This window comes from Falco punctatus (genome assembly GCF_963210335.1).
Source record: "Falco punctatus genome assembly, chromosome: 1".
Classification (NCBI taxonomy): domain Eukaryota; kingdom Metazoa; phylum Chordata; class Aves; order Falconiformes; family Falconidae; genus Falco; species Falco punctatus.
In genome coordinates, this window is record NC_137580.1 from 116,242,011 (window position 1) to 116,265,076 (window position 23,066).

General features: G+C 55.3%; 1 protein-coding gene across 1 annotated transcript; it reads right to left on the reverse strand.

Moving 5' to 3' along the window:
• Positions 1-3,528: 3,528 nt before the first annotated feature.
• On the reverse strand, positions 3,529-22,070 carry PMP22 (peripheral myelin protein 22). The gene is made up of 5 exons (XM_080367318.1): positions 21,919-22,070; positions 20,979-21,073; positions 19,705-19,795; positions 8,795-8,935; positions 3,529-4,830 (listed from the first exon to the last, which is right to left on the reverse strand). The coding sequence occupies exons 2-5, from the start codon at positions 21,054-21,056 to the stop codon at positions 4,664-4,666; spliced, it is 477 nt and encodes a 158-aa protein (XP_080223444.1). The 5' UTR covers positions 21,057-21,073; positions 21,919-22,070; the 3' UTR covers positions 3,529-4,663.
• Between the last annotated feature and the right edge of the window lie 996 nt (positions 22,071-23,066).

Genomic DNA, 23,066 nt, shown 5'->3' on the forward strand with positions numbered 1-23,066 from the left:
GGCCCAAGAGATCTGGTTGTCACCCCGGGCGAGGACAGTTGGTTGGCACCCCAGCCATGCTCACCGGAGCCCGCAGCGTGGCCAAGCTCAGCCCAAACACCTTCTGTCCGCTCAGGGCTGCAGGGAAAGGCTTAGCTGCTCCTACCCATGCCAGCTTTACAGCCAGGTCCTGCATGGGGACCATGCCCCTGCACCTGCGAGGTGTCCCCCGGAGCAGGGTTGGTGGCACCAGCGGGGCTGGGGGCTGCTCTCACACCACAGCCCGGGAGGGCTCTGGGAAGCGCGGTGGGAGCTGGGAGCCACGGCGGGCTGTGTGGGGAAAGGGGGCTGCATGGGGAAAGGGGGCTGCGAACAGAACGGCTGCTCCCAGGCACCCAGGATTTTTATTCCTACCATAATTTTTCAATTTACAAGGCAGTAAATGAAAGGGGAAGACGAGATTTGCTCAGCGCATTTTTCAGAAGTATTTACTGCTGAGAACGCTCAAAAAGCCATTTAAACAATTGCTTTTATGATACAACACACATTAAAGAAACTTCCCTAATATTTTTTTTTCACCCCTCTGCCACTTTGCATCACGCTGCTGCCGTGTTGTTCAGTTAGCTGGTTTATGGGCTGTTTTGATTTTAATTGGGCTGTAGTCCCAGGGTGCACTGAAATTTTTGAGTTTCATTTAGCTCGGTGTGCTTACAGCTAATCGGGCAAAAGTGCTGGGTCCTGCCTTAAAGTCTCCTGTCATCTTGTGAGCCAGGAGAGCCGGGAGCGGGGAACACAGCACCCGATGGGGGTGACGCACCTCTAGCCTAGGTGCTGGTGGTCCCCCACAGCCCTTGTGGAGATGGGTTCCTGGGCTGGGGTCTAGAGGACGGTCCCTGTGGTCCCTGTGGCCGTTGGATGGCATGAGGGCAGGCTGAGGCCTGGGATGCTCAGGCTGGTGATTAGGAAAGGCTTTTTCATGGGGCGGGGGGGAGGGGGGGGAGTGTCGGGGACTCACCCCTGGAGGGTGCCAAGGCTTGGCTGAGCAAAGGCCAGCTCAGCCCGGGGCATGGTCCCACCCCAGGCAGGGGACAGCACTAGAGACCTCTGGGGCTCCCTGCATTTTTAATTATTAATTATCTGCACTTTAACCCAGCCATTCCCAGCGGGCAGTAAGTGACGCCAAGAGGGGGGGACAACCCTCCACACCGCCAGCACCGCGGCTGGGAGCTGCATCCCACCCACCGCCCCCAGCCGCCCCCAGGGACCGGCGATGCTCCCACCCCGGGGGCACATCACTTCAGCCCTGTCCCTGCTGTCATCTGGGGGGACACCCGGACCCTGCGCCTTCAGAGCGCGGCCCCCGCAGCGGGGTGTCCTGCGGCGCCCCGCACCCCGCCGTGCCGCCTGCAGCCAGCGGGCGGCGCCCACGCACCGCGCAGGGCCGGCCCCCTCCGCACCGCTGCCCTGGGGCAGAGGGAAGAAAAAAGGAAGAAAAAGGGAAGGAAAAGGAAAGGAAAAAGGAAAGGAAAAAGGAAAGGAAAAAGGAAAGGAAAAAGGAAAGGAAAAAGGAAAGGAAAAAGGAAAGGAAAAAGGAAAGGAAAAAGGAAAGGAAAAAGGAAAGGAAAAGGAAAGGAAAAAAGATCAAAAAAAGCCCGTTCCAGGCCAGCACGGGGGCTGTGGTGGAGGGACAGGACGCAGCTGCCGGGTGTCGCCCAGCTCCTGTCGCCACAGGGCCACCCAGGTGGGAGCACGTTTGCAGTGGCTGTGAGCCAGGGTAATGGGGGAGGGGGGGGCAGGCTCCCATCCAGCCGAGTCAGCCCCCAGGAGGCAGGCTGGGGGGACACACGTCAGCCCTGGTGCAAATAGGTGGCAGTTCCCCTTGGGCCCATTTCCGAAAGGGATTCAAACCTTCGTGTCTTTTCCACATCAAAAGTCACCTCGCTCCTCATGCTTTTAAAAACGCATCCCCCGGACAAAGCCAGGATGCAGCACTGAGGTGTTGGCACTGATTCTGCTCACTTGTTTACACCTTGAATGGATGGAGAGCACCGCGCTGAGAGGCAAAAATTAAGCAGTCAGCTTTTTGTGCCTTCTGGGATAACTGATTCAAACTAAGAAAGAGCATCTTTAATTTTCCCACAGGAGGAGGAAAAAAGCACATGTGTTCCTACCTGTTCCTCAGAAGGGAAATGTTTGTCCCCTTTGCATGGTGAGCGGTGCCAAGCCCAGCAGGACCCAGGGTGACCATGTGTCCCAGCACTGCAGCTTGTGGGGGCTCAAATGCTGCTTCAGCAAGTGAGATACCGCCCTGGGCTTAGTTGGAGCTCAGCAAAATTAGCACATGGGGGAAATACTCCCAGCTGGAAGGTGATGACCAGGAGCACCCAGATGGGCTGGTCCCACTGCGTTACCCACACTCTGCATTGGGTGGCTGAGAAGATGCAAGGCAGCTCCTGCTCCTTTCCTTTGGGATGTGGCTGGGATGAGGGCTTTGGGATCTGGCCTGATGTTAATAACTGGCCTCAACAGGCGGCCTTACAAGAGCCATTGTGTTTCTGCAGCACCGGTTGCTACATCAGCGCAGACATTTAACAGCCAAATGAATGGGCCAACGGAAGTGTGAGCGTCTGTGCCAACCACTGGGGCTGCAGGTACTGCCCACAGGGTGCTAATCCCCCTGGCCATAACTGCACCCCCCGGCTCTGGGTGTTTCGGCACACAGGACTGAAAGGCTCCTGCTGTTTGTGCTGGGTGGCAGAGCCAGCCGGATCCCCCCGGGGCAGCTGCAGGTGACCTGAACCGTCCTGGCTTGGGACACTGGGAGGGGTGAGTGTGGTACTGCCAGCTGCTGCCCAGCTGCTGTCTCTGGGGAGCTGGTGGTCACATCACATGAGCATCCTAGGACAGAGGTGGAATGATAAGCACGCACCAGCACTATGGCACTGGGCTCAGCTCCTGGCCCCAGTGCAAGCTCTGGTGCAGTCTTACCCCTCCGGCACAGACACATGTGCCACGCAGGCAGCCCAGCGAGCTCAGAGCCTCTCTCAGCGCCATGAATTATCCCACAGATCCGCTACATGGCATCACTCGGAGCCTCTCTCAGCGCCATGAATTATCCCACAGGTCCGCCACACGGCATCGGGGAGAACTTCCGAGGTGTGGCCGGGCAAGCAGACTGGTAGAGCACAGCCCAGCTCTAACCCGCAAAAACGCCAAAAGCAACTGAGTTATTCTGACTTTTATTTCATTGCTTCTTAGTCCACACAGTCGGTATAAAATCAGAAAAGCAAAGCAAAAAAAAAAAAAAAAAAAGAACCAAAAAGAAAAAACAACCCCAAAATGAAACAAAAACAACAACAGCAACACAGTGTCTGGAGTCCTCAGAAGGCAGCCTGGGGTCTGCGCAGGTGCCCGTTCAATTCATGGCCAGACATGTCACTGCCACACAGAGAGAGGACAGACATCCCGCTCCGGCCGAAAACAGACCGACGGGCGCAACCCAGAGCTGTTTCTGTTCCTCTTGACCACAGCGGGGGGAAAAACGGAACGTCAGTTATAAATGCTTTATTAAAAATAATAGTAAGAGCAAGTCTAAGTACAAAAGCAGTTATAGCTCATTTATATTACACAGAATTATTTTTCATTTCTAGCTTGGTTGTTTACCTCCAGATTGTTAACTGAATTTCCAGTGAATAAGGTTAAATGGCTAGCAATATAAGGAATGGTAAATAGATAGCACCATTTCATATATCTGGTATTTGATTTCATAGATATACTGGGTTTGCTTCTTTCTCATCGGTGGTTTAGCTCCACGGCAAGGATAAAGCACATTTCACGGTTGGGAGCATCAGTGCCCCAGCAGCTCGGCTCGGCACGGCACGGCACGGCACAGCACACCCCCCGGCCCCACTGGCACAGGTGCCGGGGGCACCCCCAGAGCCCCCGCGGGCGAAGGCAGACAGCCCGAGATGGATTGCAATCCAACCTAAGTGATTTAAAAGCCCAAACTCCCAGCGGGTGTGGTGGCAAGGCAATGGGACTTAGGCACATAAGTCATTTAGGCACTTGGGGCAATCAAAGCCTTTGTTCCAAAATCCTTCAAACCTTTAGGAAGCATCTCCCATCAGATCTGGATGTGCACTTCAGTTACCAGGATCACAGCATGTGGCAGGAGTGGGGGGGACTAACCCTCCGGCTGGCGTAAACAGGCGTAACTCCGATTTATGCCAGCCTAAAACCAGTCAGAGCTGGGGTTTTCTGATGGTTCGATACAGGCTGGGATGGGGAAGGAGAGTTCAGGTCAAAGAGGATTTTGCATGAGAGAAAAATCACTGCGCTCTTGTTACACTGTTAGGAGTAATAATTCCTTAGGCACTTGCTTTAGGCTTTAAAACATAGCATATGGTCAACAAAAGCAAACAATACTATGTACATATATGTAAAAAGTGTTATAAATAGGTTTTTTAAACCATAGATACTATATACATCTTCAATTAACAAGTAACCCTTTGAGTGTTTCCTTTTGGGGTCGGTTGGGTTTGGTTTTGGTTTTGGTGGGAGGGTTTATTCTTTTTTTTTTTTTTTGTTAATTTTCTTTTCCGTTTTCTCGTCTATTTTCCCCCGCCTCCGTCTCCTCCGTGGACATCATGAGTGCCCTTGTCACACCACACCACCTCCTGCAGCATCACTCGCGCTTCCGTAGGATGACGTAGACGATGCCGCTGGCGAGGGCCAGGGGGAAGGCCAGCCACGCCAGGATATAGGCGAAGCCGTAGGAGGTGTTTTCTGAGGCTTGGTGCCAGTCCGTGTGCCTCACTGTGAAGATGGCCGCACCGGTCATCACGCAGAGCCCTGCCAGGGAAGCACACATGGGTTAGCAACGCCATGCACGGAGCAGTTCCCTGCTGGAAACCTGGAGCCGGAGTGGATAATACCCAACACCAATATGGGAAACTTTATTATTGCCCCCTTGTATCGTGTCTCTTGGAAAGCTACAGATGATCGGGGCGGGGAGTGATGCTGTGGGCTCTGCGCTGGCTGCAGGTGAGTGGGGGTGTCTGCTGGACTGTGGAAGTGAAGCAGAAGCCCCTGGAGCAGGCAAAGCTGGAGCATCACCCGGGCTAACCCATCCTTCAGGCAAGCATCAGGCAGCCCCCTGCTCCGGGCTGCTGCTCCAGACCAACCCTGCTCCCTTGGGCAACTTGTTCAAAACCCAGAGTGTAGCCTGAGCAGAGCTGCTGCAAGAGGGCACACACAAACCCGGCTTGTTTTAAAGCGTGAGAGCTTCTTTATCACCTGCTCAGGCAGACAGCTGGGGTGAAGGACGCCCTGGCCTGGCAGGGTCTGTGCCGTGCGATGCCTTGTCCCCTTCCAGGGCTGAGCGAGGAGCTCAGCTGCAAGCCCCGCTCGCTGCAAGCCCCCCTGCGCCCATGGCTTGTCCCTCTTCCCAGCTCCTGGCACCCACCCTTGCCAGCCAGGGCCCAGCACAGGTCCCCGAGGGCTGTCCGGCCAGGCCCAGCTCCGGTAGGCAGCATTCAAGCTTTGTTGTAAAAACAACCCATCAACGTTGGGGACTGCCCAGAGCGAACACAAAGCCACCTCTATTTCTGCCCGAAAACAAGCTCTTTCAGTCCATCCCAGCAGTTCTATTATACAGTCGTGGGGCTGTTGTCGGAGCTGAGTTCCAAATACCCTGCACGGACCTCGGGACCACCTACATTTAACCACCGTGATATTTGAGCTGTAATTCCACTTGACACTGCTCCTTTGTTCTGGGAAAGTGCAGAAGTGGGAATATGTTTCATTAACACGCCGCTGGTGCGGTTTCCATTCTCTGAGCACGAGAGCCAACTCCCACTGCCCCGGCCCATGCACAGGGAGCACAACAATTGTCTGCCGAGGCTGGTGGGACAGAGAGCAGGCGCGTGGCCATGCCAGTCACCTACAGACAGCAGAAAATACAGCAGCAATTGTCCGTGCGAGGAAATTGGCAAAATGGAGGCAATGGTTCTGACTGCACTTCTGCAGCATCTGCACTGCTTTTGGCCTGGAGAACACGCTCGGGAAGTGAAGCACAGCTGCATTTGGCTGCTTGCACCAATGCAAGCAATAATGCATCACCGCTTTAGAGCCTGGTTTTAAGAACACCCTCTAGTTTTGTTTTGACAGGCCAGGAGGGCAAATGCTACCTCAAATGTGTTCCTGCAGGTTTGCGCGTGCTGCCCTAGCCCCGCAGATGAAGCAGGCTGGGTGCTGGTGCGGGCTTGAGGTCAGCTCTCCAGTGCAGGTTTCTGCAAAAAGCTGTGGGATATGTGGAAAGCGCAGCCCTCGAGGCTGAGCTTACCCTCTCCACCCCTCAAGGACAGCAGCTCCAGGGTGGGAGGGATGACAGGAAAGGGATGAAAGTGATGCTGAAGATGGAGAGAGTGATGGAAAAGCTGGGTCAGACCTGGAGAGATCCAAACCAATGTCTCTCCCATGCTGGGCTTATGCAGCTATGGGAAGTTACCTGTCAATGTGATGGACCCACCAAAGATGGAGGGGAGCTGTCAAGGGCCTTTTGATGCCTTTGTGATGGCTAAAATCCCATCAGGGCAAATTTAGCTAGACTTCAAGGCATGTTCCCAAGCAGTGTGGAGAAGGTGCAGGGGATGCATCCTGCCCTGCTGCCGCACAACAGACCCGAATGACCTTGTGCATCTCTTCTCACCCTGACCTCCACTCCCCAGCTCCCCTGAGCCACAGCCTAAGCCACAGTGGAGACCAGCCCCTGACCTGCTCCCTGGCTCTCAGGACACCACTGCCTGGCTCTGCCACGCAAGAGCACCCAGCAGTCCTGCTCCCGGCACCCGCTGGTTCAGGTCCAGCGCGCTGCTGTCTTTCACGTTCCAAAACTGGAGACCCTCAGCATCGCCAGGCTGCATCACGCCACGAGGCGGTGCAGGGTGATGGAGGGCTTCAGCAAGAGCCTTCCCATCCCCTCCCAGAAGGAGGGAGGTCCTCTCCATCTCTGCTGGAGCTGAAAGCAAAGCACTCAGGTGGGTAAGACCTTGTCCCTGGCAGACCTGCAGCAGGGCTTTGTGGTGCCAGGGCTTTGCAAGGCATGGATAAACACCTGCAATGCCTGAAGGCCACAGGAATTTCTTCCATTGGCTTTAGACAGCAGTGGCCTTCCACAGCAAGCTGCAAGGAGACCACATGAGGTTCAGCTCCTTTGACCAGAACCATCCATACCTCCTCCAGGTGGGATCTCCTGAAATTCAGGGTCACAAAGGCCACAGCTGCCCTGAGCCCCCTCCTCCAGCCCTGATGGGGGAGAACAGCAAGGATGGCCACCAGTGCCCACCTCTGCATGGTCCATCCCAATCCAGACCTCTGCCTACAGGTTCCTCAGGCCATAGGAATAAGATCACTCTTTTCCTGTCCTTCTTACTGGCTGGGGATGGATTTTGACCCATGGCTCAAACCCAACAAGGAAAAAGACAGCAGGTCTATAGCCTGACCCTGCATCCCCTTAGGACACCCAGCACAGCACGGACAAAAGGATTGCAGTCCCATTTTTTCTTCCTCCAAGAATGAGGATTCACCACCGGATCACTCAGGAGAGAGGAGCCTTCTGCTCCCAGATCTATTAGACAAGCTCTCAGGCAGATAATTGCATTATTAATGCCCATTTCCCCTCCCTGTGTCCGTGCCTGTAACGTGTTTCTACACATCCATCTTTTCAGAGACAGTGAACTGATCTGAACTCATCACCTGCATCACGGCCAGGCAGATACACTTATAACAGATTTCATGCCACACCTGCTAATAAAGGTTAGCCCTGAACTTTTCCAGGGTTTGTGAAGGTCAGTTGCTTAAAGGATGCTCAGAAACTTTGTTTAAATTCAGTGGATGAGTTTTTCCACTGATTTAGGGGCAGGACCTGGGGTGGCTTTTAGTGTAACATCTAAAGCTCTAGCAAACAACTAGTCTCCTTCCCAGACAGTCTGTCATAATTTAGCCAGAACCTTGCTGCACCATTTCATTTTTCTAGTCTTGAATGCTTGAAAATCCTCCCCACTGGTTTCATACATGGAAACGTAAACGGAGCCCGTGGCTTTACAGCATCTATATTTGGAGAACTGCAACGTAGGACATGAACCGTGGCTCATTTCCAGTGCTGAGTTCTTTAAGAGTTAAAAATAGTATCTGACAGTTCAAAGTCAGCTGGCTCACCCTGCACGCTCCAGCGCTCTTTGCTGAAGTGCAAAGCACCAGGCCCCCTTATGGCAAGTTTATAAATAATCATTGCATCCTCTTTTGCCAAAAGAGGTTTGCCACTACTTCCCCCAGCCCGCCAGCAGTTGCGGAAACCTCGCCCAGGCCAGCGGAGGTGGGTCCCAGAGCCAGCGTGGCCGCCCTGGACCCTCAGCATCCCACCCGGTGCCATGGGAGGAGGGGGAGGCAGAGCCTCCAGCCTGGCAGCCCCCATGCCCTGCTTGCCCCAACACCCACGGTGGGCACAGCTTTGCCTCCAGCGGGCACCTGGCCCCTCTGAAACCTCCCCGGCCAGCACAGTGACCCCCTTACACCTTCCACGATCCAAAGGTTTGGATGCATAACGCCCTGACAGATGGATCCCATCCCGCAGCGTGCGAAACCTCACCAGACCTGAATTATTCATCCCCTCCTCCCCGCCCTGAGCCAGGCAGGAGCCAGCTCAGGGGTCCTGCTTCCTGTACCCCAGGGTGTGATCATTCCCACCATTACCCTCTCTTCTGCTGGAAAGCCCTTTCCCCACCGCCGACAGCCCCATCGATCGGCCCCCACTTACCAGCAAGGATTTGGAAAATTCCAGTAACGTAAAACCGCCCGCCCTTGGTGAGCGTGAACAGCTGGCAAAAGAACAGGAACAGGGATAAGACGCTGAAGATGATGGAGAGGATCATCATTGCTTGGACTGACTGCAGCCATTCTGGGGAAAGACAGACAGACAGAAACGTCAGCGTGGGCACCACAGATAGCAAGCGCCCACCACAGCCCGTGGCCTCAGCATCCTCCTCGTGCCACCATCCCACCCCTGGCTCCCATTAAGTTTAACAGCTGGGGGATGCAGCCACATCCAAGGCTGCACCAGCTGGTGTGGTCCTCAGCACAGGCAGAGCGCTGCCTGGGATGGAGGATGCCACGTGCACGGACCTGCGTGCTGGGGTAACATGAATTGCGGGGCCACACGCTTTCACAAGGAACATTTCTAATAAAATGTAGCAGAGGGACGAGCTCCGGTCTGAAGCCTGCAGAAGCCGTGACGAAGCCTCTGCCCCACCTTCACGTCGGGCCCTGGGAGTTCTGCTGTATAGAAACACAAAATCCATGTGCAACAAGCCATAAGACACCAAGCTGGCCAAGCTCAGAGGTAAAATAAATACACAGTGAGTGAGAACACCCTCTGCCCTTGTGGAGTCAAACCTTTTGGAAAAAGCCTTCCCCAGCTGCCAAACACAACTGCCTCCCAGAGCAGACCAGTTAAACCAGCCCCTGAGTGAGTCACTGCCCAGCTATTTCCAGGCTTCGTGGGTGTGTAACTCCCCACGTAAAAAATATATATAAATAAACAAGCAAAATGCTGCTCCATCCCATGAGCTGCTGCAGCTTGGTGGAAAGAGACAGTGCCTGACGGTACCAGGACGGCGACCTGCGCACAAACACCTCTGCCTTTGCTTCTCCTTATAGAATCTGAGATCAAAATGGGTATTCACAGCCTTCCTTGAGAGGGTTTTTAAGGATGCAATATTGATTAATTCACCATGGAAGGCAGACAGGACTCGGTACAGGTAAACTGAGACACAAACCACCCAGTGAAAGGCAGAAGAACCATGCTTTGGGCTGGATCCTCGGACAGGGGACAGCGAGGCAGCACTGAAGTCTCAGTCCCAGTATCATCTTCCTGCCAGTTTTACTCCCTGCAGCTTCGCTCCCCCGGCCGCACGCTGCGAGAGCCAGCTTTCTGCAGCAAGTACCTGAAACGCAGCAAAACTTCCACATCGAGCTACGCTTCAGCTCAGCGACCTTCGTGTGGGACTGCCCTGAGCAGCGTCTGCTCTCAGAGGAGCAAGCACGCTTCTCCCCCAGACCCTCGCAAAGCTGCACTCGTGGAGGGGAGAGAGGAATTTGAGCTGGAGAGCGAGGTACAGCCTTCAGCTGGGACAGCAGTGATGATCCATGCCTGAACCCTTCCAGCAAATCCATGCCTGCAGGGAACATCCTGTGCAATTGAGTAACGTCTGGCGCGTTTGGCTTTGCACCATCAATCCTGCCCCTGCCTTTGCCTCCCCGTGTTCACGCAATGGAGCAATTCAAGTCCTGCTCACCGAAGCAGACTGAACCCACCCAGAGCGGCCCCTGCTCATTGCAGCCTGCTTTTTCCTTTCCCTCCTTTCCACCACTCCCACACCAAACTGCTCTGCAGCGTTACCCGGCCCTGCTGAAGAGCTGCTGAGCTTCACCCGAGTCAGCGCCGCCGGGTTTACATCCACATGCACCAGTTACTGCTGTTCCTTAGGAAGGAGCAGCTACCACTGCTGTCACTCCCAGGAAATCCCAGCGTAGCTTACACACCGATGCGCAGACGAAATGTCCCACAGATTTCATCACTCTCAGCAGGCCAGGCAGGGAAACCCACTGCCTCACCCACAGCTGACCCCTCCGCTCTGCCCATGCTCGGCCAGGGAGCAGCGGAGGGAAGGAGGCAGCTCAAACGCTGCTAAAATCAAGTCATAAATTATTGCTCAGATGGGATCGGAAAGTACGGTTAGAGGATGCCCAGCTGCTGAATTGCCTTCTCCATCCACGTTCCAGCACAGAAAGGGCTCCTGTCCCAGGTGTGAGAAGCTGAACCTTCATCTCACCATCTCCCGAGCCCCACAGCCCTGCCCCGCTCCGTGTCCTGGCTCAGCCCACGCCTGCCCAGCCCCAAGCCCTGCAGTCAGGTCCAGGACCCAGGAAGCCAAGTCTTTTGTGATCTCAAAGGCCACGGGATCTGGCCCAGAGAGGAGCCCTTTCTGCTCCGAGGTGGATGCTCCAACTGCCAGTTATTTTAAGGAGAAGGCTCTCTAGATGGAAAGCTGAGCTGAGCTGCCCTTTTAATTGCATCCGCCTTCCCGTGACTCTTTTTTGGTTCTGAATGCAAATGATTGATACAGGCTTTGCACAATCCCGTTGTAATAAAGAGCTGTGACAGAGGAATACAAAGGCAGGCACTGAGGGAGAGGGGAAAGCCCACCGTGACCGCAGGGCTCTCAGCGGCCAGAGAGCAGCAATCGCACAAGCTGGCGAGCAGGGAAATTGGAGATAATCCCACAGACCAGAGCTCTGGATCTGCTCACATCCAGCCCTTTGCTGACTTTTATTGGCCTCCTTTGTAAAAACAAGGGGCAGGATCCCCAGCTCATGACTCTGAGACCCACCAGTGCAAGCCGTTATACTCCCATTAAGTCCAAGCCCAGCTGCCCCCAGACTTCAGCTGTATTAGCACAGCTCATTGCCTTTAATTCCTTTGAAAACACCACTAGAATGGTGGATGAGATTGCTGCTTCCTCAACCCCACATGCTCTCAACTCTGCTGCTATTAGTGCTCTCTCCTACCTATAGGCTTTTAAAAATAAAGCAAGTTTGCCACAGGGAGGTCTGTGCCCTGTCGGTTGTACCAGGGGGCTGTCAGCACTGTTTACTCCCAGGCTGTTATTTGTGGTTTCCCCTGGGCAGTGAGTCGATTATTCCATTTTTCTCCTGCATCTCTTCAGCTCTGTGTTTATCTCTTTGTTCTTCAGGAGGAGGAAGAAAAGGAAACAGAGTGGAAAGGACAGATAACACCCTGCACGCCGCTTCCGGAGAGGACCCGTTGGGAGCAGTTTTCGAGCCCTTTCAGGCAGTCAGAAACAAAGTCAGAAGTTTTTACAAAACAAATTTGAAAATTTCCCTAAGCCCTGCAAGCTCTGATGTGCTCATGCCACCACTTGTAACAGCGGGGAAAAAGATTTCACCCCAGGGATGCTGAAGACCACGTTCCACTGCCCTGAAGTCTAACGTGAAAGATGGAAACTCAGAGCAGAAATGGAAACCCAGAGCAGAAATTGCAGCTGACCCCACTAGAGCAGCAGATGCTAACCCAACCCCTTCCAGCAAAGCCCCAGCCCCCCTTGCAAGGAGGTTTTATACCCAGATGAGGGGTGCAGCTGAGCAGGATTGATGGGGCAGGCAGAAACATGCCCTTGGGCAGGAGCAGAGGGCTTTAAAACACAGGCATTGGCTCCCCAGGGTTTAATTCACTGCTCTGTTTTAGACACCCTGTCCTCTTTTGAGCCAGCCAAGGAGAAAGAATGAAGTACAAACTGCAAAGAAACTTATCTGAGCAATCAGCTTATGTACTCGCTGTAAGACATCACTAGATTAGTGCTGGGCACTAAAACCACCTGTGTGCCATGAGCTGACGGTAACATTTGGAGGAAAGCTTTCCTTTTGCAAACTGCATATGCACTGCATCCGTCAAAAGCAGCCACTTCTCAGGAAGAAAGCACCCACTAAGGAAGTAACTGCAGCACATAACATATACAAAACTAGAGGGAGGGGAAATTCATGCCCACATCTGCATGGTAAAACCTGCTCCTGCAGTGCTGCTGACCATGTATCAGCAGGGTCAGGAGCAGCACATGCACCTACTGGCACAAGGTACCAGCCCAGCTCTGTCCACAAAAGCCGCAGTATCTGAGAAGGGTTTTTTCAAAGCAGACTCTCGGGCTTCAAGGTCTGACCAAGAACCTGAACCCAACCTGCAGCCTCACCTGTGAAGCAGACAGGTCACATCGCAAGCACTGGGGCTTGCAAGGGTGTTAAACCTTGATACTCAAACACACCTTAAGAGGGTTGAAAAAGGGTGAGCTAAAGATGCAGAAATATTAGCTCAATGGCATCGCTCTTCTGGGCCTGATCTTCAGACCGCTGCCCCTTGGCAACTCGCTGTAGCAACTCAGAAAGTCAAAAAAGCTCAGCTACCCGCAGCACTACTCCTGAGTGGCACAGACCCCCCTGCTGCCTCCCACAGCCCCGCCACCCAAAGTGAACATCTCCTGTTGGGGACAACAGCATCACAGTTCATCAGCTGCATCCAGCAGAGCTGCTAACATCTCCTAGCGAAAATCCAGCTCCGTGACACCGCAACTTTCTTCTGCTTTGGTCCCAGACCTCCCACCAGCACGAAATCAAACCTTCCCCAGCTGCATTTGTGGCTGCTGGATGTTCAAGCCAGGAAAAGCAGGTTTTGCACCCAGCAGTTGCTCCTTTCCCATCCTCCTATGGTCCATCCTCTGGAGGGGACTACAGAGTACTGGGTTGAGGTATTCCTGGGAAAACCACCAGAAAAGGGCGATTTTAAAGGGCTCCCAAAGTGTTTGTAAGGGCCAGGGGATGAGCAGGTGAGAAACACTGAGGCTGCAGGGAGGCAGTGAATGAACTCAGTACTGCCCGAGACTTCTTGGTCCTCTTCTGTAGCTCCTTCAGAAGGAGATGAAACCCCCAAAGCCCTCTGTTCTCCTCTCATCCTCTTTTCCTCTCAGCTGTCCTCCCTTTTGCCTTCTCCTTGAAGCTCCACCCAAGAAGTCCCCGAGGCCAGGAGATCTGTAGCTCTCCAGAGCTGCCATGTTCAGTCATCCAGTCAGACCGTTGAAGCTCACAACCCACAGAGGCAACCTCTGATGCTGTGGAGGCAGCAGAAAGCTGCTGGCACCATGAAAAACACCTTCCAACAGCTCCACAATGCCCAAGCCAGCTCCTCTCCAAGACCCTCGGCGTGGTGGCTCCGACTTCCTTTTGGTTTGTGTGTGAGAGTGAGCTGAGGTGGTCGACACGTCACTTCAGGCTCAGGTCCTCCAAAGGGCTTAGGTACCAGCTCCCACTGATTATGAGTCCAGGCACCAGGAGCAGGGATGGGGAGCGATGCTGCCCTGACCCACAAGCACGTTGCAGGTATACACCTGGTCTGTGGCCACAGGGGCATCCAAGAGTCTCATCAAGGCCAAAAAAACATTGATTTAAGGGGTTTCCAGCATGGTGCTCTGCAGTGGACCCACCGACCCATTCTTCTGGTTTTGCAGTCATTGTTAGTCCACACGTCAACTTCTTCCTCCCTTTCTCTCCTCTTCTATGGGCCAAAGCCCCCCACACAGCAGGGAAGGTTGACTGACCCCCTTCCACAGAAAAATGGGAGCCAAAGAGCTCTGAAGCAGCTGAGAAGGAAAAGCACGAGTTCCCTCCCTCTCCTTATCAGATGCTCTTTGTAAGAAGAACAAGAAACAGTAAAAAAATTGCTTTAACCAGAGGAAATCCCTTTAATATCATAGGCTACGTGGTTATGGGAGAAACTGATCTGAAATACAAAATGTTCTCCGGGAATACCCCACAGTTTATTTGAGACAACTAAGGGGCAAGCTGTAGTCACCCACAGCTGGCAGAGAGGGGTTCAGCCCTGCCCCAGTCAGGGCAATGAGGTCGAGCGATGGCGAAGCGGGTGTCCTGGACCCACAGACTGCCATGGGTAAAAGCTGGCTCTTTGCTGCAGACTGCAAAGACCCTGAAGGATCAGATACGTCCCCAAATCTTCTGTACATGCAGTCCCTGAGCTGAACGGGGCCAGCTGATGGCTAAAACCTCAAGCGTAAAGGCTACTACACAAACAAGCTACTCTGTATTTACTGCAGGGCTCGTCATAACAGATCCAGCATCTTAGACCTGGGGAACTTCTCGCTAGTTTGCAGCTGCCCAGCAGAAGTAAAGCAAAAGGCTGCGACGGTGCTGTGCCCGCAGGCTCAGCGAGACGCGCAGCCTAGGTGTGGCAGGTTACTTCAGCATTCAACAAAAAGCTGAAACCACTTTTTAAAATCTTTGCATCTTTAAATCTTTGAACTTCTAACTTGCAGGGGTGACTAGACTATTGCTTCCACCTCACCCTCGTGCACTGGGAAGTGTCCCCTCGCCAGTGACAAACCCTCCAAGTCTCAATCCACTTGGTGCAGTCTCAGTCCTTCCAGTGGGCTGGAGGGGAATCTGCTCCCATCTCTTTTTGTTGAGGTATTTTATACTCACTAGCAATACTGGAATTAGGCATTGAGAAGTAATTTTCCTCAGCGCAAGGCTTCACTGAAGCCTAGCAGCGTCGTTTTCAGTCACAAAAAGGATACAGCAGGTTAAATGGCACCTCCATCTCTCAATACCTTTTCTATGCCATGTGAATCCAGCCTTGCTGGAATAAAGGGTCTGAAAGAAGGGCAGCAAAGCCACTCGGGAGGGGGGGCTGACAGACCAAAAGCAATGGGGGTTCAGATGTTTCAGTTATGCATTTTAAAGTGGAGAAACAGCAGCGCAGCTCCTCCTGGGAACAGCTGATGGGTCAGGGCACCGATGCCCCTAACTCATGCCAGGGATGAAGATCTGTCCTGCCTTCTCCAGCCCAAAGAAAATGCATTTCAAGCACCAGCAGTGCTGCTTAGGGCCCCACCTGCCAGAGCAAAGAGGGACGGTCAGTGTGCAGAAGAGCGGGGCAATGCCCCGGTGTGAGGCAGTGCCTGCCCCATCGATGGGAGGTCCATCCCTGCCCACCCAGGCTGTCCAGGGCAGATCTCCATGCTGGACAACCCACCTGGGCTTTGCTTGTGGCCATCACATCAGCAAATTAGCAGGTGCATCACACGGCCCATAGCACTTAGTAATCATGTGGACTGGCAGCCTGCACATTTCCCAAGGTTTAGGGTTTTCTTTTCCCTTTAAAAAAGCCAAAAAACCACCAGCCTGTCTGCGAACAAGCCAGTCATGTGAAAGCCACAGAGCAGTGACAGGAGAAACTGTGGGAAAACAATAGGAAAAATGTCTCCTGATGTTACAGGAGGATGTGGGGATCTCCAGGGAGGTTCCCGTTCCTTCCCCACATTCCCCACGCCCACTGAAATCAGAAGAATAGTAGAAAGTAGCAGAAAAAAAAAATCTTCTTGCCTGCATGAAAATTCAGTTGTGGAAGGAAGAGGACATTTTTGGAGGAAAAAAATACCACCATCTGCAAATTTGGGGTGGAATCTACTTAAGAGCAGTTGGGCGGTGCAGGTCCGGCCGTGTGCCCCGTGTTTGCAGCGGGATCGCACAGCTGGGGGCTGGCGCGCAGCCGTGCCGACGCACAGTTCTGGGATTCAGAGCTGAATTCTTGAGATAAGTCTTTTCCAGGAATGTCTGACAGTGCAAACGAAGCAAAGATTGCAACATTTTTTCCATAGTTCTCGGCCTCTTGAAAAAAAAAAAAGGCATTATCTAACAAGCAAATGCAAAACTCAAAGCAACAAGCAGGCAGTTGTAAAAGGTGAAGAAGTGGGCATCTGCCCCCGACCTGGTGTTTCATCCTCCCTCCCTGCACACATTCCCACCAGGGCTGCTCAGCCCTCACACATGCACAGGGTTCAAACCCTGCCAAGAGGAATGTGGGAGGTGGGCGCTCAGCCCCCTCCAAGGCCAGCTCCAGCCTGTACCCCAGGTCTGCTAATGTCCCGGGAAGCCCCGGTCTGGTGGTCCTGCAGCCAGGACTGTTCTGCTGCTTATTCCATCCCGTGGGATAATCTGTGAAGTCCGGAGCACAGTCCCCAACCTGCCCCTGTGTCCAACACAAGTGCATCTTGCTGGCACCTGGTTTTAGCAACTTGAGTTTCTCGTTGGGCATCTGCATAATGGTCATGGAAACAAAAGGGTCCCTGTGCAGCTGCCCCCTCCTCACCGTGCTGAGACCGAGAGGGGCACCGCAGCACAACACCCCCCAAAGCCCCCATCCGTGCTGAACACACAAGACCCCACCCTCCCTAATTCCACATATTCCGAGTACTGAGCACCACCCCTTCCCAAAAAGAGAGGAAGAAGTGACTGCACTACAGCGGCCACTGCAATGGCCAGAAGAAACACCGTCTCTACGTCAGGACTAAGTTCTGCCAAAATTCCCAAGCGAGGATTTCTTGCTCTTAGCCCAGAGCAGACCTTGGCACTCTGCAGTTAACCATTAAGTACCCTCCTTGGCACAAGACAGAGAAACAAGTTCTTACAGCTTTCTACAACTGAGTGTAGCACGCACAGCCGTTGGAAGAGATTTAAATGGGAATGGTTTGCAGTATTTGGTATGGGATCTTTCTTATCTTTTAAAGTAAGCATATTCCTAGCAAAGAGCATATGAGGAGCATAACAAGGTTGAGGGAGGGACAAGCACAAGCCTCAGAGGTGTCTCGGCCACAGTATCCTTGCCCTGTGTTCCCACTATCGCTTCACATAGTGACCGACCACAATTCCCCCAGCAGCGTGGGGTGGTGGGAGCAAGGGGCCCAGAGATGGGCAGCGGGGAGGGAGAGAACAGGGATCTACTGGAAAGGAAGCCACATGGCAGTTTTGTTCTGGTTTTACAGACAGATTTTAAAAGCCTTGTGCAGGCCTAGGAAATACCTTTTAATTTTGTGTTCCTACAGCACCGGTGAGCTCTGGATCCTGCATCCAGAGTCCCACCAGATGAAGACTGGTCCTGAGTAGCACTGCTCCCACACTCCTGTCACGGGTGGATGAGGCACAAGCCCTTGCTCAAGCAAAATCCCCTTCTCCTGATGCCGGAGCAGAGCCTTCATATGAACAAGAGCTGTCAGAAAGCTCTTTCAGGCTCGAGCACCATTGCACCTCACTCACAGCAGCCCGCTGGGGCACCTTATCAACCAAACTCAGCTGCTCAACTGCATTCTTAGCAGGGTCATCTTGACTGTAGTCCCATTAATGATAAAAAAAAATCATCCCTGGAAATGATCCAGAGGGAAGCCCTTCTTTGAGCAGTTTCTGGGAGCAGGGCAATATAGATGCACAACACCCAACGGGACAGTCAGATGTGGAGGAAACGATCCCAACTGCTTTTTGGACAACCCCCTCTCAACACCGATAACTCCTCGACACGCAGCATCCTGCAAACACCCAGAATAAGCAGTGCAGGTTTGAAAAGCAAAAGATTTGGGGAGGCTTTACAGCCCCGGGCTCTGGGACTCCTGGGGGCCATGGCTGCCTTTTATTTCAAAACGCAAAGTCAGCAGTTTTGGAGCACGGATGAATGGCCGTGAAGCAGCCTGCCTACGCTGCAGATAGCCAGCACCAGCCAACTGCTGATGAAGGACATGGCTCCAGAAGGCTCCTCGGCTGGGACAGGATCCAGCCGCTTCCTGGCCAGCCTGGACACCACCAGGCGTCAGCAGAGACCAGCACGGCAGCTCCGCTCCCACCCAGAGCAGAGCCTGGGCCCGTGCAGGGGAACAGCCGCTGCTTTCAGCCCAGGGGAGGTAAGAGGGAGGGCGAGCATCAGCATCCACCCCCCTGCGTGGGGGAACCACGAGTGTTTTGCTCCCAGCAGGCTGGGGATTACGGTGACCCGCATCTCCAAAAACCTCCGATAGTCCCCCATCGCCGCAACCCTTTGAAAGCATCTCAGTGTTCCCTCCTTGTCGACCTAGTGCTCCCAGTGCGACCATTCCGTCCTTGCCGACACCAGGCGGCATTGGTTTGCTCCTGTGCCAGGACCATGTTTCCAGCACAGTATGACTGTGCGTGCAGTGACATCGCCATGATTCACAGGTGGTTTCACTGGGGGAATCTGTTTCCATGGGAAAGCAAAAGCCAAGCTAACTGAAAACGAATGCTGGACACACTGGCATTAGCCCTGTCTTCTGAGGAAACTGAGGCACAGGCTTGCCTGACACCCCGAGCACAGATTTCTCATTCCTGGTACCTCTGTATGCCCTGGAAACTCTGTCACAGCATCTTAGCAACTACTCCTCCCCTGCTGACCTCAGCAAGCACTTCGCTGGGCGATGTCACCCAGTGTGACATCAGCCTTCACCCAGCTTGGTCCAGAGGCGGCTGCTCAGCCACCCCAGCTGTGCAGGTGCCACGGGCACCATTTCAGCAGCAGGATGAAGAGCCTGAGCACTCAGCACATCCCACACACAGTGCTCAACAGCCAGCTGTAGGGTGAGGCGTGTGCCTGAAACCTCAGCCTGTCATAGCAGCAAAAAGCAGTGCAGCTTTCCAGGCAGGGACACGCTGTCAGTGGGGTACCACGCGCATCTTTGCGACACCCTCACAACCGGAGCAAGAGGGAGGTGTGCCAAAATCAGTCCCTCCATGCCCAGCAGGGCGATGGGTGCTTAGCAAGCCCTGCTCCAAGGACTGCCTCGCGTTTGTACATCCGAGTGAAATCAAAACAGGCTGATAACAGGACACCACCCAACAGGGCTTGAGCCAGTCACCTCCAGTGCGGCTGAGCATGCCGAACACACTACCACAGTGCTACCAGGAGCTGCCCCGCAGCTCGAGGGCAGAAGGGCAGAGCAACGGGCACTGGGTCTGGTATCCATGCTAAGCCCCATCACAACATCAGGGACTGGTAAGGTGTTAGGGAGCCATCTCTCCACTACATCCCCCCACCAGGACATCAACAACGTGGAGCCCTGTCCCTCCATCTGGGGACAGAGCAGAGGAGGCAAGGGGAAGGGCTGGGAGGGAACAGCTTTGGGGGTGCAGGAAAAAGCAAGAGGGGATCACAAATAACCTGCACAGGCAAATCCCCCCTGATTTCCCCTGTCCAGGGAAGTCAATAGAAATGATGGGCAGCACCAGCCCCGACTGCTGGGCAGCACTCACCGTTCGTGGACGACGTCAGGCAGTGGAAGACGCTACCAGAAGTGCAGTTCTGCCAGAGGTCTGCCGTGTGCCCGCCATTCACCAGCCATTGCTGCAAAAGAGACGCAGCCCCGTGAGCAGGACCCTGGCAGGAGGCAGCAGGCAGCCGAACGCCCCCCCACAAGGCTTCGGCACCGGCCAGCCCCAGTGCGTACTGGTACGCGCGTGCCTGGCCAGGCGCTCCCAGGCACATGCTTTTCTTTGGGGCGTTTGGGGTTTGGAAAGTAAATACTGATATTTGCTTTTAGCTGCTTTTGCCTCAACGGCAGAAAAACAGAACCTCTTTATTCTCTTTAACATGGATCAAGTCCCACGGGGGACGTGCATTTCCCTCCCCTCTGCTGTCCTCGCCTGCTGCCAAGCCGGGCTATTTGAATGTTTCCACGTGATTTCTAATGACTCAGAAGATTTTTGTAACGTCTTCTACTACCATTACCACTCCCCCCCTCCAAAAAAAAAAGAAAAAAAAAATAATATGGGAAAGAAGAACCTGGTGAAGCCAGCCTGGAATTCACTAGCTCCACAAAACTGCTGCCTTAAAACCAAGTCAAACCTCTTCCTAAGAAGATTACACATTAATTGGGCTTAAGACTGAGCGCAGTGCTGGGAACCCTCACTGCAACATCCAGCCCTTCCCACTGCTTGCAAAACTTAAGCCTTGAAAATCACCAGCAGGAGCCCATCTGGGTTAGGAGACGGAGGCTGTGCCTAACTCACAGCCCCAAAGGAGCAGAGCTGGAGAGCAAAACGCTGGTGCTGAGCAGCCAGTGCCCAAACCAGCCCCCTTTCCAGGGGTTTTACCCACACTGGCTGTACTGGTCCTGCGGGCTGAAGCCCATGAGCAGGCAGAGCTCCTTTGCGAAAGGGGAGCGCAGCGTCACCCCCAAGGAGGGTATTTTGGGTGCTCTGAGGCTGCTCCCTGATGCGAACCAGCGTGGGGACGATGAGGAGATGGGCTTCATCAGCACCGATGCCCTGAGCACCCGCTGCCGCACGCAGCCCAGCACCCCACCAGTTCCACCTGCCAGCACAAAGCCAGAAGGAGCTCTCTGTGTGAGATGCTCCAAAATTCCACTGCTGGTAAGACCAGCAATCGGCAAGTTTCCTGCTAAAAGCCAGGCTGTAAAATAAACCACAAAGAAAAATAACACCATCTGCTCTTGCCATGCCGTGCCCCGCCCCCCCCCCCCCCCAGCCGCCCCTGCCCTGCCGGTGCCGGAGGAGCCCGCACTTACGCTGACGATGGTGGAGACGAAGAGCAGCACCAGCACGGTGACATGGAGCACGATGATCCCCAGCAGCAAAAGCAGCATCTCGGCGGCGGGCAGCGCTGGAGGGGACAGGGATGCCGCTGGGCGCGGGGCCGGCCCGGGGCGGCAGGAGGCGCACGGCAGCGCCTGGACCCGCCCGCGCCGGGGGATGCTCGGGCAGCGCCCGGCTCCCGGCTTCTCCCCTCCGGCCCCTGCCCGGCCCCACCCCCCGAGACCCCCGGGGGCCCCTCCGAGCCCTTCCCCCGAGCCTGCTCCCCCAAGCCCTCTTACCGAGGGGGCTACGCCCCGCCCCGCTCCCCTGGGGTCTTACCCGAGGGCGGTCCCCCAGCTCCTCTCCTCCGAGGGGGGGGATCCGATCCCTCTCCCCGAGGGCACCTCCGAGGCGGGGGAGGGGTCCATCGCGGCGCATGTCACCCGAGGGGCTATCTCGGCCCCTCTCAGCTGGGAGGGGGGTCCCTTGCCCACCTACCCAAAGGACCACTGGGGGTGACTCTTCCTGCTCGTCTCCCCAGGGCAGGCTTTCCCCGGCCCATCTGCCCTGGAGACCCCCGGGGGACGGTGGGGTCGGGGCGTTTACCTCGGCCTCTCTTCTCCGGCGGGTGCCCTCGGCCCATCTCCCCTCGGCACCCCCCGCTGAGGCTCTTTTGGACCCTCTCCCCGGGGAAGGGGGGGGCTCTCCCCAGCTTATCCCCCCCTCGGCACCCTCGGAGAAGAGGGGGGGGGGCTGCCCTGACCCCACTCCCTAGAGGACCCCCGGAGCTGGGGGTCTCCCTCAGTCCCTCTCCCCTGCGGACCCCCGGAGGGTCTCTCCGGCCCTTCGGGGTGCCTGTTGCCCTCCCCGGGGAGCGCCCCGCGGTGCCCCGGCAGCCCGGCTGGCGGAGCGGGCCGCCCGGGCCGTACTCACGTCGCGGCGGAGCCGAGCGGAGCGAAGCTGGAGCGGAACGGGCGGCGGGAGCGGGCGGCGGCGCTGACAAGTTTCCCCTTTAACCGGGGCCACCGCCCCGCTTGCGTCTGCGGGACAGGGAGGGCTCTGCGGCGGCGCCCGGCCGCTCCTCCTATAAATGCGGCAGCGCCCCAGCCCCGGCCCGCCTCCCCCGAGCGAGAGTCACTCAGCGTCCCATCCCCATCCCCATCCCCATCCCCATCCCCATCCCCATCCCCATCCCCATCCCCATCCCCATCCCCACACACCGCCGTTCCCGCCTTTGCCCTCCAGCCGCGCAGCGGGGACATGTGGGGCGACACCCACCCCACGGCCTGCCTGCCCCCCTACTTCTTACCCACGATGCTCCCCCCTCAGCGAGGACCCCTGGCTTGGCCACGCATGTCTTGGGGGGCACTGCGTGTCAGGGCGGCCGGCAGGGAGCCGGGCTGTGCCCCACGCAGGATGTGGCCAGTGTCCCGCAGCTGGCAGCTGGGGCGGGGGTCCTAAAGCAGATAAGGGGAGGGCTGGCAGGGGGTTTCCCCTTCCAGGGCTGCCAGGGGACGGGGCACAGGGAGCTCTGCTGCATCAGGTGGGTGCCAGAAGCAGGGACCCGAGGGACAGGACCTGGGGAGTGAGCATCTGACTGTGCTGAGCTGAGGGGTGCTGAGCTGAGGGGAGCGTCATCTGATTTACACAGCGGGGCTGCCTCCAGGAGAGCGACACCTTTGCCATTTGCTCCTACGATGGCGATGTGATTCTGACTCTTGAGCTGGAGTATCTTAGCACTTGAAAGCCAAATTCTGTGGAACCGAGCAACTTTTCACTAAATAGAGTATGAGATTTTCCAAAATGCTGGAGGACTCGATAGCTCGGAGAGGAAGGGGTGGCTGCACTCCGTAGGCAGCCCGTGCTCATTCCTCAACCACAGCTAACCTGCTGAAATGAACACCCTACACCCACCCCTACCCACCCAGCCCTAGTCCCCACAGGAGACCTGCACACTCCTCCCCTGCACACTCCGGGGAGTCCTGAGCACTAGCACCAACCTCCCCATCACCTCTCCCCTCTTCATGCACCAGCTCCAAACTAGTCCTGCTTTGTTGCAGAGACGAGGGAATTCGGCATCC